The sequence below is a fragment of the Lemur catta genome, chromosome 3 (assembly GCF_020740605.2).
Source record: "Lemur catta isolate mLemCat1 chromosome 3, mLemCat1.pri, whole genome shotgun sequence".
NCBI lineage: Eukaryota > Metazoa > Chordata > Mammalia > Primates > Lemuridae > Lemur > Lemur catta.
The window spans coordinates 25,741,208-25,756,898 of record NC_059130.1 but is presented as its reverse complement, the minus strand read 5'-3'; the positions used below and the strand labels follow the sequence as shown (position 1 = coordinate 25,756,898).

The following is a 15,691-nucleotide window of genomic DNA, read 5'->3' as shown; positions in this document are numbered from 1 at the left end:
ATTGTTCCTCCCGGCATCATTACCCCACCTCCTTAGTACCCAATTAAAGGTAACAAATATAGATTACTCTTCTAATCTTTCAAAAAATCTTATGTTGGTGGAAAGGAGAAAACGGTAGACTGAGGAAGAGGTAAGTTTGAGAGAAGGATGCTTTGGGGGCTTAACCATTGTTCGGGTGTCAGGAGGAGGAGCTTTTGGAGAAAAAGAGTCAAGAGAGGGAGAACTAATAATAGATTGACAGAGTCTTGGAACATGGAATGATGAGGTTGGATGAGCCCTAGAATGGCATAAGGGATCTATCCTTACATAATTTGAAAACAAGAATCTGCAGGACTAGGTCTGAATGTAAAAAAAAAGAAAAAGAAAAACAGGAAGCAGAAGCTGTAGTAGTTCATGCCTATTTTCTCAAAGTAGGAGACCGTGTTAGGTGTTAAGGAGGTGGCAGGGGGTGATGGTACTCAGAGGGACCCTTTTAGGGTAGCCACTATGCAGAATCATTTAATTCTCCCCTCCTTAATCTTTTTCTATATTACCTCTTTCCCATATACGGTTGATCTGTCAAAGGTAACTAGAGATCTCTTAAATCCCCTGATATCTATATTGAGTTCCTACCTTACTAATTTTCTTGGTATGAGATAATACATTATAAATCTTAGCATGGTGCTTGTGCTTACTGTCATTTTTATTATTGATGTTGTGTGACAGCTGTGGCAATAAAGCTGAAACATAGGTGGGTTGTAGGAAAAGCTTTTGAGGTTGAATGAGATTGCCCAGGGAAATCACAGAATAAGAAAAACCTGGACAGAGGGTTGGAAAGCACCAATGCTTAAAGATGGTTTAGAAAAGAAAAAAAATAATTAAAAGAGATAAGTGAATTGGGAGAATTAAAAAGGAGAATATATTTTCATGCTGCTGTCGTGTTAACTGTTTCCCAAATGACATGAACTTTCATGCCTGCGTGCCTTTCATCTTGACTTCCCTTGTCTCTCAAACCCCTATTCTTTGAAGATTCAGCTTATATGTCTTCTTAAAGCTTTTCCTCATTCCTCTAGGCAGAATTTATTTATCTGTGTCCTTGTAGCACCCAGTGTACCTCTAGGCAGTGCTTCTAAATGGGATTGCAGACTCCTTTGAAAAGAAACACAAAATATGTGAATCCTCTTCCTAGAAAAATACACATTTCACTCTTTTGCAAATAATTTCAAGGGATACCTGGTTTCCCTGAGGCCTGTTCCATGGACCCCAGATTAAAAACTCCTGGCTTTTATTTGTTTGTTTTACTTTAAGGAATTACTTCAACTTCACTCATCTTTTTTGCGGGGGTGGCGGGGATTAGACATTATACAATAAATGCTTAAAGCTTTAAGTTTACAATTTTCTTATTTGTAAAAACTTGAAACTAATTCCAGTGTAAGTAACAAAGTACAAATGACTGTCTTATTTTTGGCCATACTGTATAACTGAAAATATGTAGCAATTAAAATTTTTATCAAAAATTTAGAATTGCAGACTCATAAGCTTGACAAATGGACAATTTCAAACTATAATTATCTTGAATGTATTACTGTTGAAAAAAATGATATCTCTTATGATAAGGTAAGAACTTTTCCATTCATGATTGTTGGTCTTTTGAGGGAAAATTCTTATTTATACTCACTTAAGTGCTCAATAAATGTTTGTTGAATTATTTATAGGAGGTAATTTTTATCTGTCCCCGAGCAGGGGAATGAAGTCATGTATTTAAAAGAATTCATTTGGCAATGGTGTATAAAGAATAATACTATGTAAGTTTATTGGAGAGATAAAGGTGGTGTTGGAAGCCGGCTGATTAGCAATAGGAAGTTATATGGACTTCTACCAAGTTTTTGGTTATTAGAATAGAGGAGCAACAATTCCTAGATACATTTTGAAATAATGGTGACAGAATACACAGTTTGGGTCTAAGATATTGCCTAAGTTTTGAGTTCAGGAAGAGATAGGGAAGTAAGAAGGGAAACAATGGTAAGCAGGAAGATGCTGAATTAAATTAGAGTTGATGATAGAATATCCAAATTAAAATGTCTTACAGATAGTTCAAAATCTACAAATCCTTGGTAAGAAGTCTGAGCTAGAGACATAACATTATTTGTTATGAGCAACACAAATGAAGTTATAGAAGTCAGAGAAAATTAAGATTATGAGTCAGCAGGACTTGGTCTTATTTTTAGGTAGATTTATTGATTATTTTTCTTCTTACAGCCAAGTGCAAGATCTGTGAGTGGGCATTTGAAAGTGAGCCACTGTTTCTCCAGCATATGAAGGATACTCATAAACCTGGAGAGATGCCTTATGTTTGCCAGGTATTGCCTTTTTTCTCCAGGAAATTTTAGCCATTTTGTTCTCAGGTTGAATACAAAGAATACACCAATGAATATTGCTAAATACCTACTGCTTGCACTCAGTTTAGGAACTCTGAGGGAGTACAGAAGAAATAGTAAACACAGTTTTTCTATCTTCAGGATTTTCCATGCAGGAAAAAAACAAAAAAAGAACATATCCTCAAGTATAATACTTACCCAGCCAAGGAACCTGTATATGTACTAAGGGAGTGTCTGTCTCCTGACCTTGCCCATTGGAGATGGACAGAGAAAACTTTACCCCTCTTGGTTATAGAATATGGATTGTTCTCAAACTTTCCTGTCTTTGTTAATTTTTATCCTAAGGCAGCTAAATTTATCACAACATAGCCCTGCATTACAAAGTCAGAAAAATGATTTGATTTCTGTGCATTTAGGGAATTTTTTTCCCCCACATTTTAAAATTTTTGTTGCTACCTCTCTTAAAGCCTCAGTTGTTCACTTCATTCTTAGCCTATTTTCCCTCTTATGTGACTCAGGTGTGTCAATATCGCTCCTCACTCTACTCTGAGGTAGATGTCCATTTTCGGATGATCCATGAGGATACCCGGCATCTGCTCTGTCCTTATTGCCTGAAGGTCTTCAAAAATGGCAATGCATTCCAACAGCATTACATGAGGCACCAGGTACTAGGCACCAAGCAATTCCCATATTCCCCCTTTTTTTTAAATTATGGATGCTGGGCTGAGCTAGACAAATAATTTTGATAGATAAGATAATATGCATGTGTTGGCAAAAATTTATTTAATTTCAGTTACGTGCCATGTACTAATCTAGCTGCTAGAGATTTGGTAAGCAAGACACACAGTAAAGCGTAAAGAGTATTGTGTTAATGGGAAATAAAGGATATAGAAAAACATATACCTATTCTGGGTGCCTGGTAAGATTTCTAAGAAGACAATGGTGTTTAAGACCTGAAGGATGAATAAGAATGAGCTGGATGCAATAGGACAAGAGAACAGTGTGCCTAAGGCACAGAGCAAAAGTATGGAGGTTCAAGAAATTGAGAGAGCTGTTCATTGTAGAGCGTAAGGTACAAGGGGGGAGGGAGAGTTGGAAATTAGGCAGGGACAAATCATGGAGGATCTTGTAAGCCATGAAAAGAAGTCATTGGGCAGCCATTAAAGGAGTATTAATGTGTTCAAATTTGCTTTTAGTTAAGATTTTACACTGGCTGCACTTAAAGGAGATTAAGACCAGAGTTAGGGAGACTAGCCAAAAGGCTTTTCAGTAGGTTAGGTGACAGATGATAGTGGCTGGGTATTGGCTTTTGAAATAAAAAGAGGGTAGAGTTGACATATTCTGAGAAGATATGTGATATTTATGATTTAGGGATGGATTAGAGAAGGTAGCAAGGGAGTAGTTAAGAATAGTGCCTAAAATTCTGTCTTGGGCAATTGGATGAATGATAGGACTATTTTCTGAGATAGATTTCTACACTGGAGAAAGTAAATTTAGGGGGGCAATACTACAAGTTTGGATATTCTGAGTTAGCAATATCAGTAGACATCAATTATAGGTGTTGGATAACAGGTCTGAAGCCTGGGAAAGAATTCTAGGTTATAGAAAAGCTATTTAGTAATCATCTTTGTATAAATCTAGTAGATTTTAAACTACTTGCGTGTTATGGGCCTCCCAACCCTGTTGAGAATAAAATTAAGGCTTAGGATCCTCTCTCTGTCCATGTGGATATAGTCTCTATCCGTAAAGCCAGCACTGTAGACATAGGAGGAAAACCAGAAGAGTCTTATGTCAAGGAAGCTGAGAAAAAGAAAGTGATTTGAAGAAAAAGGTATGATCAAAATGTCATATGTTACAGGAAGGTGTCAAGCAAGATAGAAACTTAGAGGCAGACCTTTAATGTAGCAACATTAAAGAGAGCTGTTTGGTTGGTTGGTAGGGTAGAAGTCAAATGTCAGCGGAACAAATGAACGAGAGGTAAGGAAATGGAGACTACTTATTTAAAGACGTTTGCTTATGAAGGGGAGGACCCAGGGGAAGAAATAGCAAAGGCTAAGTTTTTTGTTATATTTTATTTATATGACATATTAATAGATATGACTTTGTTTTAAAATGCTACAAGAAAAGATCCTCTAGAGCAGCAGTCCCCAACCTTTTTGACACCATGGACTGGTTTCATGAGAGACAGTTTCTCTATAGCGGGGCCACCTCAGATCCACCTCAGATCATCAGGTGTCGGATTCTCATGGGGAGTGCAACCTGGATCCCTCACATACACAGTTTGCAGTGGGGTTCGTGCTCCTGTGAGGGTCTGATGCCACCGCTGATCTGATGGGGGGGTGGGGCTCAGGCGGTGATGTGAGCAATGGGGAGGTGGGTGCACATAGGGCTTTGCTTGCTCACCTGCTGCTGGTCTCCTGCTATGTGGCCTGGTTCTTGGTGGGCCTTGGGACTGGGGCTTGGGGACCGCAGCCCTAGAGGAGGAGAGTGAAAGTATATAAGAGAAGATACAAAACGGAGAGCAAAATGGATGCATATGCAGTCAATGTTCACACATATACCCGCACAAACATGCATACCCCTTTACACTCACTGTCCTCTCCTTTGCTCAGTAGTGACTGCTGGTAATGCGCCACAGATGTATTTCCAAATATGAACGTGAGAATTGTCACTTGGCCTCAAATTATAGAACTTTGCTATCCTAGCAAAAAAAATCTTAGAAGTGGGTGTTACTTCAATACTAGGCAGACTGAATTCTCAAAATGATCTCACAAAGAAACATATCTGTATATATTGGTACATTAAGTGGAAAAACAGCAAAGTATACACAAGTACTATCAGTTGTGTTAAAAGAAAAACAGGGAGGTAGTGATGAATGAAATATGAATGCGTTTGTTATATAGTTACACATCTGTATAGTAGACTGTCTGTGAAAGGATACTCAAGAAACTGGTAACAAGTTGTTTCTGTGGAAAGGGACTGAGGGTCAGAGTTGAAGGCACATTTACATGAAAGAGTACAGAATAAAAAGAATTTTTTATCATGTACTTTGTCTTTTAAAAAAATAAAAATAATGTCCAGGAGTAGGTAGCACTGTCTGCAATGTGTAAATATACAGTAGGGGCAAGTAAAGCTTAGGTCACTCATCCAAATTGTTCAAGCAAGTCAGGTTGAGAACCTAGTCACCCTGGCCTGGAGTTCACCTTAATTTGGGAGCATGGGAGGTGATAATTCTCAGTGATGAGTTTACAGTTGTGTTGTGTATTTCTTTCTTACTGTCTTAAATTATCAACAGAAAGATGGGAAGAATGTTAATAGTAGGCATTGATCTACGTACTCCTCAAAGAAGAAAATTTATTGAGAAGCTTTTAAGGGATTTTGTCTCTTTTTTTTTTTCTTTTGCCCCCTTCAGAAGAGAAATGTTTATCACTGCAACAAATGCCGGCTGCAGTTTCTCTTTGCCAAGGACAAAATTGAACACAAGCTTCAGCACCATAAAACCTTCCGTAAACCCAAGCAGCTGGAAGGCTTGAAACCAGGCACCAAGGTGAACAGTTCGCCACAGTTTCTTTTATAGACCCAGGGAGAGGAGGAATGGGGATTTTCAGTGTTCTGAGGTTTAGTGTGAGTAATGTCTAATTGTTCCTTCTCTCAACCCTCAGGTGACAATCCGGGCTTCCCGAGGGCAGCCGCGAACTGTTCCTGTATCCTCTAATGATACACCTCCCAGCGCCTTGCAGGAGGCAACACCACTGACCTCCTCAATGGATCCTCTGCCTGTCTTCCTTTATCCCCCTGTCCAGCGCAACATCCAGAAGAGAGCTGTTAGGAAAATGTCAGCACCTTCTTCTAAGTGCTGGGCGGGTGGGGACTGGGTGGGCAGGATTATTTCTAATAGCCAGTGCAATCTGGTAGCCTTTTAATAGGATCTGTAGTCTAAAATCCTACAATATGGGGACCTCTGAAGCAGTAATGAGAGTCTTCTTTTTTTTTTTTGACAGGAGTGTCATGGGCCGGCAGACATGTCTGGAATGCAGCTTTGAGATCCCAGATTTTCCTAATCATTTCCCTACTTACGTTCATTGCTCTCTGTGTCGCTATAGCACCTGCTGCTCTCGAGCTTATGCCAACCACATGATCAAGTAAGTTGTGATTAAACCAGTGCTTCTACTTGGGAGTTCAGATTCTCAAGAACTCATTTTATTCCCTCCTCTGCTTCTAGTATGTTTCCTCTTTTATTAGTAACTCAGAGCTTTTTGTCCATCTCTCCTAGGAGGGTAAGAGGCCCAACCCCTGTTCATTTGATTTTGATAGTCTGTGCTCTAATTTTGAAGGACCTTGGTACTCAAGCGTTCATACCAGCAGCATTTAATGAGAGCTTGTTAGAAATGTAGACTCTCATCCCCACCCTAGGCCTCCTGAATCAGAATGTGAATTTTAATAGATCCTCAGGCAATTCATAGTAAGGTTTAAGAAGCGTGCTGACAAGAAAACTGGCTCGCCTTGAGGTTAGGATTGATTGAAGAGGCATTTCTTTTGTTGAGGGCATTGTCATTGGCTGTTGATCTCTAGCTTAGCCAGCAGAACACCGTAACTCTTACCACTTTGTCTTTCTCAGCAATCATGTTCCACGGAAGAGCCCCAAGTATTTGGCCTTGTTTAAAAATTCCGTGAGGTAAGAAAAAATTTCTTGGTAGTCTCTTAATTTTTCTAGTTTTTGCATTAAATCCTTGTAATTATTTTGGGGGGTGGTTATGTGAATCAATTTGAGAAAGAGGAGAAAGAAGAGGTATTTCTCTTTTTTATTAAGCCTCAAAGCGTAACTCTGTCAGATGTCACTGCTGTATTTGTCTTACATGTACTCTTGATTCTTTCTTAGTGGAATCAAGCTGGCGTGCACTTCATGTTCCTTTGTTACCTCTGTGGGAGATGCCATGGCCAAGCATTTGGTATTCAATCCCTCTCACAGATCCAGCAGCATCCTGCCACGAGGTAAGCAGGAGAGATGGGAGTTACGCAAGTGGGGAGAAAGAGATACAGTCATACTGTGAGTCAGGAGCATCGCTGTCTGGCCTTACCATTCACCATGGCAAACTGGAAACCTGCTAACCTGAAGTTTACAGAAGACTGGGAACACTGGTCACTGTGAAGGGTGTATTTTTGTATAATAGGTTGAAATTGCAGGACTCTGTCTTTGGAGGGCTTGTTTCTTCACTGAGCTAACTTTTTTTTATTGTTTCCTTTTCCGTAGGACTCACTTGGATAGCTCACTCAAGGTAACAAAAACTCTCACTTCATGGTTTAATTTGTTTTACAGTGTGTTTGCTGTTTATTATTATTATTATTACTATTATAGTCTTTCAATTTCCTAGTTTAACTGAGCTTTCCTTTCCTCTCTTTGCTCCCTACCCCCACCCCTTTAGGCATGCCCAGACTCGTGACCGAGTGCATGACCGGAACTTGAAGAATATGTACCCACCTTCTTCCTTCCCCCCTAACAAAGCTGCCACTGTGAAATCTACGGGGGCCACCCCAGCTGAGCCTGAAGAGCTACCAACTCCCGTAGCCCAGGCAGTCCCATCACCAGCCTCAACTGCAACCCCACCACCAACGCCCACTCACCCACAACCTTCAGCCCTTCCACCCACTACAGAGGGTGCCGAATGTCTGAATGTTGATGACCAGGATGAAGGGAGCCCAGTTACCCAGGAACCTGAGCAAGCATTAGGTCTCGGTAGTAGTGGTGGGGTTGGCAAGAAGGAGCAGTTGTCCGTGAAGAAGCTTCGAGTAGTACTGTTTGCCCTGTGTTGCAATACAGAACAGGCAGCTGAACACTTCCGAAATCCCCAGCGACGTATCCGGCGTTGGCTTCGTCGCTTCCAGGCCTCCCAGGGGGAGAATCTAGAGGGCAAATATCTGAGCTTTGAGGCAGAAGAGAAACTGGCTGAGTGGGTGCTGACTCAACGAGAGCAGCAGCTACCTGTAAATGAGGAGACTTTGTTCCAGAAAGCCACCAAAATAGGACGTTCTTTGGAGGGGGGGTTTAAGATTTCCTATGAGTGGGCTGTGCGTTTCATGCTGCGGCACCACCTCACTCCCCATGCTCGGCGAGCTGTGGCTCACACCCTACCCAAGGATGTGGCAGAGAATGCAGGACTCTTCATTGAATTTGTGCAGCGGCAGATTCACAACCAGGACTTACCTCTGTCTATGATTGTGGCTATTGATGAGATCTCCTTGTTCCTGGATACAGAAGTGCTGAGCAGTGATGACCGGAAGGAGAATGCCCTGCAGACAGTGGGCACAGGGGAACCTTGGTGTGATGTAGTGCTGGCCATTCTGGCAGATGGCACTGTCCTTCCCACCCTGGTTTTCTACCGAGGACAAATGGATCAGCCTGCTAATGTGCCAGACTCCATACTGCTGGAGGCAAAGGAGAGCGGCTACAGCGATGATGAGATCATGGAGCTGTGGTCAACCCGGGTGTGGCAGAAGCACACAGCTTGCCAGCACAGCAAAGGCATGCTTGTGATGGACTGTCATCGCACTCACTTGTCAGAAGAGGTACTGGCTATGCTTAGTGCCTCTAGCACTTTGCCTGCAGTGGTCCCAGCAGGCTGTAGCTCCAAAATTCAGCCATTAGATGTATGCATCAAACGAACTGTCAAGAACTTCCTGCACAAAAAATGGAAGGAGCAGGCGCGGGAAATGGCGGATACTGCATGTGATTCCGATGTCTTGCTTCAGCTAGTGCTGGTCTGGCTGGGTGAAGTGCTGGGTGTCATTGGGGACTGTCCAGAGCTAGTTCAGAGGTCTTTCCTGGTGGCTAGTGTTCTGCCTGGCCCTGATGGCAACATTAACTCACCTACAAGAAATGCTGACATACAGGAGGAGCTAATTGCCTCCCTAGAGGAGCAGCTGAAGCTGAGTGGGGAACAGTCTGAGGAGCCCTCAGCTTCCACTCCCCGACCCAGATCATCTCCTGAAGAGACAGTTGAGCCTGAAAGCCTTCACCAGCTCTTTGAGGGTGAAAGTGAGACCGAGTCTTTCTATGGCTTTGAAGAAGCTGACCTAGATCTGATGGAGATTTGAGTGTTGGGGTCAAGAGAGGGGGAGTGGAGTGGGGGTGGGAAAGTGTGAGGGAGGGTAGAAGGGATTTAGGGAAAAGGGGGTATACCAAGTGGGGTGTTTGGTTTATATTTTTTAATTTTATGCCACCACTCCCCCCTGATATTGACTTACACTTCCCTGTGGATTTGTGGATTATTAGGAAAACCAATAGTGATCACATCTGAGCCGAGGAGCTGGCCCATTGGTCATTTACTTCTGCTAAGAACAGGTTTTTGTGACTTTTTTTTTTTAAATTTTAATCACTGTGTTTGGTATTTTTCTGACAAAATCAAGAAAAAGAAAAAAAAATCCTTTGTGGGCAAATGTTAAATCTTTTTGTTTCCCCATTTACCTCAATTGTATCATAGTACTTCTGGGTTTTTTGTTTGTTTGTTTTACTGTGTGGCCAATGTCTTTGGGCATGATGCTATCTAACCATTGTCAATGTGAGAACATTTCTGAAGATGGGAAAGACAAAAATATGTAGCCCACAAAACTGGTTTCTTATATATATGGATAAAAAACTTTTTTCATTGTGGTCTTAACACTTTTATATAAAAATGAAAATGGAAAAAAAAATCCCACTGAACTCTCTCTTCCTTCTCCTTTTCTTTCCTTCCCTCTCCAGAGATGTTGGTTTCTACAGCAACTCTAGATATAAAATTGTGGCTTTAAAAATGCATGAAACCACCTTTAATCATCCAGCTGATGAATAGATTTTGTCTTTTCCTTACCACCCCTCCCCCCCAGCAAAAACACAACAAAAACAATGGTCTTTGCACTTGTGATCTTTGGCCCATTTCCCCCTTCTCACACTGCTCATCACTCTGGACAAAGGATCATACACGTGTCATTAGCAAACAAAAGATACTGAGGTGGTCAATCAGTGTTAGGGTGGAAGCCATTCCCATTTTGAGTCTTCATACTGCAAGCCCCCAGGGGTAGTCCCTGCTTTACTGAACTTCATCCTGCTAAGTGGAGAACATGCCTGTTCAGGAGATCACAGGTCCTACAGCCAGGAGCTAATTGTGCAAGAAGTTAAGTATTGAAAAAGAAAAGACCACTTGTTGAAATCCAGCACTGTGGCTTTCCCCTATTTCTCTTAATGCTTAGAGAAGAATCTGACATGAAGAAATACACTGGGGTATGCACAAAGACAGACAGGAATCTTTATTTTTCACTGCCAGCTTCAAGGAAAATTTTTTTCTATAATTTGCATGAGGGATTTTTTAAAATTGTATGTACTCATGGTTGTAAACCAAAATGTACTGTACCGTACAGAGAAAAGGAGCAAAAAACCAAGTCCGCTTCTCACAGCTACACCTCTCTTTGTCCATCCTGAGGCTTTCAGCAATGTTTCCCTCCTGTGAGCTAAGGAGGCAACCTGCACAAGCTTGTAAATGGTTCATCTTTAAAAATGTACATAAGTGGAACATTTAATAAAGTGAGGGGAAATGGATTTATAAACCTGTTTTTTTTTCTAGGTGACCCTGTTTAGTGGGCTTTCACAGACTGGGAAATGCTCAAGATGTGATGGGCCTGGTGGTACAGTGTGACATTTGTTACCACCCATTTCTCCCCTCCCAACCCATTTTTTTGTTTGTTTTTGTTTTTTAACCCCTCCAGCACACTATAATACAGTGAACTGGAGTAACCCCCTCCCCCAGAAACAGCTTGGCCAGCTTTGTGAACCCATGTTATCTGAAACCAAACTAAGGATCCATCTGGGCTTCTCTTCCCCAGCTTCTTGCCTGATGCCATTTTATTGACTATGGACTTTCAAGTCAACCCTTTGCCTTTGAGAAAGTTCAAGAATTGTGATTGGTTACTTCTGTCTACAACAACCTAATCCTACTCTTTGGTAATCTCTGCAGCAGCCACAGCCTTAGCAGAGCTGGGTTCCTGTCCTCTGCACATTGACTTTCTTGATGGGTGATGTTTTTTAAGATCATAATACCAACAGAGGATCAGCTGGGTTTTGGTCAGGAAGTTGTCTTTGTGGACTCTGCCTGCATGGCTTAGTAGTAAAAGGAAGGGTTTTTTTTGTTTGTTTTTTATAATTCAGTTTAATCAATAAACATGTATTTATTGACTACTTTCTGCGTTGAGCCTGAATGTGTGGAGGTTTCCAATTGAAAGCTCATAGTTTTGCTTAAATTTACAAGTTAATTGTAATCATGGACAATACAAATGGAGGGATGGTTTGATGTCTCCCTCAGTTCTCTCACCACATTGAATTTCTATAGTAGTTTGCTGCCTATACGTTTCTCAAAAAGAGGTTTGGAGAAAATATGCATCAGAATCACCTAGGGTATTCATTTTAAAAATTCAGGTTTAGAACCACTCCAGGGATGGCTAACACCCCAACTGACCTAACTCACACCACAACTTGGGACTTTCTAATGAACACACAATACTTGTAAGAAGTTTTCTGACAGTGCTAGAAATTTAGTAGTGATTTGGACAACAAACATTTAAATGCTTAGGCCAGGTGTGGTGGCTTATGCCTGTAATCCTTGCATTTCGGGAGGCCAGGAGTTCAAGACCAGCCTGGCCAACATAGTGAGACTGTATCTCTACAAAAAACAGAAAAATTAGCCAGGCGTGGTGGCATACACCTGAAGTCCCAACTACTCAGGAAGCTGAGGCAGAAGTATCACTTGAGCCCAGGCAGGAGTTTTGAGGTTGCAGTGAGCTATGACACCACCACTGCACTCAAGCCTGGGCAACAGAGCAAGACTCTCTCAAAAAACAAAACATGTTTGCATTACTTAGTATTCCTTATATGAAAGGTAAGGATAGATGGCTGGATTGAGACTCAGTTCCAGGTTAAGCCTTATACAGATCAGCTCTACTAGGTGCTACATTTGTGGTTTTTTTGTTTTGGGACATGGTCTGATGCTGTTGCCCCGGCTGAAGTGCAGTGGCATAATCATAGCTCAGAGAAGCCTTAAACTCTTGGGCTCAAGTGATCCTGCTGCCTCAGTCTTCCCAGTAGCTAGGACTACAGATGCACACCACCACACTCAGCTAACTTATTTTCTGTAGGGATGGGGTCTCACGGTGTTCCCAGGCTGGTCTTGAACTCCCAGCCTCAAGAGATCCTCCCACGTCGGTGGGACTGCTGGGATTACAGGCGTGAGCCACCACATCCAGCCTACATTTCTATTTTTGAAATGGTGTTATAATGAAAATCATTTAGCCAACATTAACCAGATCTGTGTTCTTTTAGAACCGAGTGCAGTGGGGTAAAATACTGAAGAAAATTTTAACACAAAAGGCAGTTATGTTACCACAAAAAGATTTAAGTCTCACTTCTACATGAAGCTGCCTCTAGTGGAGCCCCAGATGAGAACACTAGTGGGTCTTCTGTATTGTCATGAAGAGAATTCTTTCTGTATTTGCGACAAGAGCCTAAGAATTCTCTGACCAGGAAGGGAGATGGCACATGGCAATACTTGGCAGTTTTGCTCTAGGTGGGACCCAGTCAGAATAAAACCACTCATCAAGCATTCTGAAGGATTTATTTAATGTACAAAAGAAAAGACTACCTTTGAACCAGCCAAGTTCAAAGTTAAGAGGAGGAGTTTTAACTTTAGTTCCGAAGAATGCATCTGTATTTCATTCAAAGCCACTAAAAAAGGAAAAGAGAATAATAAAATTGGGAAGCGTAAAGGGATCAATTCCTAAAAACAGCTCTACCCTCCAGCCAAAACCCCCTCCACCCAGACAATTTTTCTGGTTGAGCCTTCCAGAAAAGCCCAGCTTGGTGTAAGCCAAGGGACCTCCCAACTCTTCTACCACCTATATTTTCCTACTGTAATTTTAAATCACCTGATCATGTGGGCAATATCCCAGTTGGTCTCTGCAGACAGTGGTCCCTCTATTTCAACACCTTTTTCGGTTACAGTGGCAATTTGAAACTGAAAGAAAGCACAGCTTTCTATGATTATGCCCACCCTTAAATGAAGCAAGTCCCTGGAGCTTGGTCAAGGGTCAAGTAGAGGTCTTCCCCAATCTGAAAATGGGAGACACAGAGAACCAATCTGTTCTTCAAAGCACAGAGCCCCAGGGATTGCATATCCAGAACCTGCAAATTAGGTCCCTGGCATTTTTATACTTCACAGCCCTCACCCGGTTGTAAGAACGGGCATCTCGATAGTACAACACTCGCATGCAGCGTTCTACTAGCTCGCGGGCCTCAGTCTGGCTCAGCACTGGCTGCTTCTCCAGAACTTCTCGCAGCAGAGGCTAGGGAGATTGAGGGAAAAACCATGGGAGATATCAGGGGCTGAATAACAGGCTAGTTGTCTCCAATCTATAAAATAAAAAGGCATAAATGAGTGAAAAGATAGCATTCTACCTATTGCCTCACCAGAATGAACTCTACTTACTTAGCTAAGACCCACTTGAAGGGGAAGTTCTAGAATGTTCTCTCTTTGCACATGTCTGACTCCCATATGTGCCACCTTGTCGTTGGAATCTAAATGTCAACACTAATAGCCTCAAGACTATAAAGAAAACCATTTGCCCAGCAGTAGGGACCCCAGCCTGTCCCTCATGACAGAGGTCCAGGGGAAGAACAAGCAGACAACCACTAAACCCATTTCCTTTTTTCTTCCCTCTCCCACCTCTAGACTCACTACTTACCTGAGCCAAGTATGCACCATAACCAGTGGCCAGCGAAGGGGCTTCATAGGCTACACCAAGCATGTCCACATAACCGAGGAAGCTAACAGGATACAATGGGTCAAAGAACTCATTTCACCTTAGATTTCTTATCTTAGCTAAAGAATGGGGCCATGGGTCTGAGTTAGTGGTATTCACTTGGGGAGAGAAGATAAAAGAAACACTACACAGGCACTAGGTTGGGCATTCAAGGAAATAAGTTATTTGTATTCAACCTCTCTCCATCAGCATAGCCTCCAATGACCATGGTGTTCCACAGAGGATTCATCTTGGAGCGGCGGCTGTACATGGCCCTGGTCAGCCATGAATGAATAGCTTTAGGACTATAACTGTGTCCATCTCCCAACAGCTCCTCATCAATCCTTAAAAGGAATTGGTTGCAAGAAAAGGGTGAGAAAGCAAGTCAGGATCTCCTCCCACCCCCCAAAGAAGTTACCATAATCTTCCCCATTTTACACCCCCTAAAACCGAAAACTATTGCCAACACTCTCACATCTTACACCCTCAACAATTCTCCCAGTCAGCTGCTGCCTCAAGTACCCCCGTATCATCTATGCGAATAAAAAAGAGGGGATGCCCCTCCCCACTTGGGATCTACTTTCTATTCTCTAGATGACTTACACCATCTGGCCGAGAACTTGCTTCAAATACTGGAAATCTGCGTAGTCTCCGGAAGCACCCAGCATGGTACTGTTGTTGACTCGCATAATGCGAGAGATATTGCGGAAACGAGCCAAGGAGCCGTAGGAGCCCAGCATGTCTGCCGCAATCACCACTCCGCCCTCGAACTTAACGCCGAGGACCGAGGTCCCGGTCACCATGGGGTTCCTGGAGGAGAAGGAGATGGGGCAGGCGCAGGGGAAGGGTCTGCGCCCTCTTTCCGCGCACTGGTTTCCGCTTCTGATTTTCTATAGCTGCTTCCAATTATTCCGCATTCTGCAGGACTCCGCGCCCCGAGCTCCCCTGCGGTTCGCGCGTCCCCAGGGTCCCCGCTTTGCTTTCTCCGGCTTTTTCATTACCGGCTGGCAGCACCAGGCCCCTCGATCCCTCCCCCTACGCAGGCTAAGGCGCCAGAACTTACTGGGTCCGCGTGATCGGACCCCCGTAGAGCGAGGACACCGGATCTATGCAGGAACTGGGAGTGGAAGGGATGCGGTAAAACTGTCCCGGGGCCGGACCCCCGGCCCAAAGTCCAGACCGCGACTCCAAAAACGCTTCCATCTTAGTCACGGTAACAGAAGAAATGAAAGTGCTTACGCCAACGGAAGCGGAAGTGATTCTGCAGTGCCACAGTTTTCTTCTTCCTGCAAGCAAGTGCCGGCAGCCATGTTGATGAGGTCATAGCCTAACGGTATCGTCCTGGGTGTTCGCCAACACTTGTTTTTTTCCCAGAAGATAAACAGTTTACATGTCCAGCTCTGTCTCCTCTGTTCCTCTGACGTCCACCTCCAGAGTTCACGGAGCTGCGTAACTGCAAGTTCTAGAATGGGTGGAGGAAATTTCGTGCTCAACCTCCATACCATTCCCAGGCCAGT

At 42.9% G+C, this 15,691-nt stretch overlaps 2 protein-coding genes across 7 annotated transcripts in view; one reads left to right on the top strand and one right to left on the bottom strand.

Annotated features, from left to right (window-relative positions):
* Positions 1–11,562, top strand: part of POGZ (pogo transposable element derived with ZNF domain) — a 53,475-nt gene extending 41,913 nt beyond the window's left edge. For 5 of the 6 annotated variants that reach the window (XM_045545084.1, XM_045545081.1, XM_045545078.1 and 2 more), the window contains 9 exons: positions 2,239–2,339; positions 2,876–3,022; positions 5,770–5,904; positions 6,020–6,192; positions 6,359–6,499; positions 6,976–7,032; positions 7,237–7,349; positions 7,609–7,633; positions 7,781–11,562. In XM_045545084.1, the coding sequence (XP_045401040.1) occupies positions 2,239–2,339; positions 2,876–3,022; positions 5,770–5,904; positions 6,020–6,192; positions 6,359–6,499; positions 6,976–7,032; positions 7,237–7,349; positions 7,609–7,633; positions 7,781–9,449 (2,561 nt within the window). In that variant the 3' untranslated portion in view covers positions 9,450–11,562. The remainder of the gene's footprint in view (positions 1–2,238; positions 2,340–2,875; positions 3,023–5,769; positions 5,905–6,019; positions 6,193–6,358; positions 6,500–6,975; positions 7,033–7,236; positions 7,350–7,608; positions 7,634–7,780) is intronic. The other variant, XM_045545082.1, reaches the window with a different exon arrangement.
* Positions 11,563–12,974: 1,412 nt separating this feature from the next.
* Positions 12,975–15,426, bottom strand: PSMB4 (proteasome 20S subunit beta 4). The gene is made up of 7 exons (XM_045545077.1): positions 15,238–15,426; positions 14,778–14,984; positions 14,372–14,518; positions 14,118–14,199; positions 13,602–13,718; positions 13,302–13,390; positions 12,975–13,101 (listed from the first exon to the last, which is right to left on the bottom strand). Exons 1-7 carry the CDS (start codon positions 15,375–15,377, stop codon positions 13,089–13,091), a joined length of 795 nt encoding a protein of 264 aa, XP_045401033.1. The 5' UTR covers positions 15,378–15,426; the 3' UTR covers positions 12,975–13,088.
* Positions 15,427–15,691: the final 265 nt, after the last annotated feature.

Coding starts and splice junctions, on each gene's coding strand:
- PSMB4 (XM_045545077.1), bottom strand. CDS start 15,377: ATGGAAGCGTTTTTGGAGTCGCGGTCTGGACTTTGGGCCGGGGGTCCG. Junction 14,519..14,777: donor CAAGTTCTCGGCCAGATGGT/GTAAGTCATCTA, acceptor ATTCCTTTTAAG/GATTGATGAGGAGCTGTTGG. Junction 14,200..14,371: donor GGCTATGCTGATGGAGAGAG/GTTGAATACAAA, acceptor GTATCCTGTTAG/CTTCCTCGGTTATGTGGACA.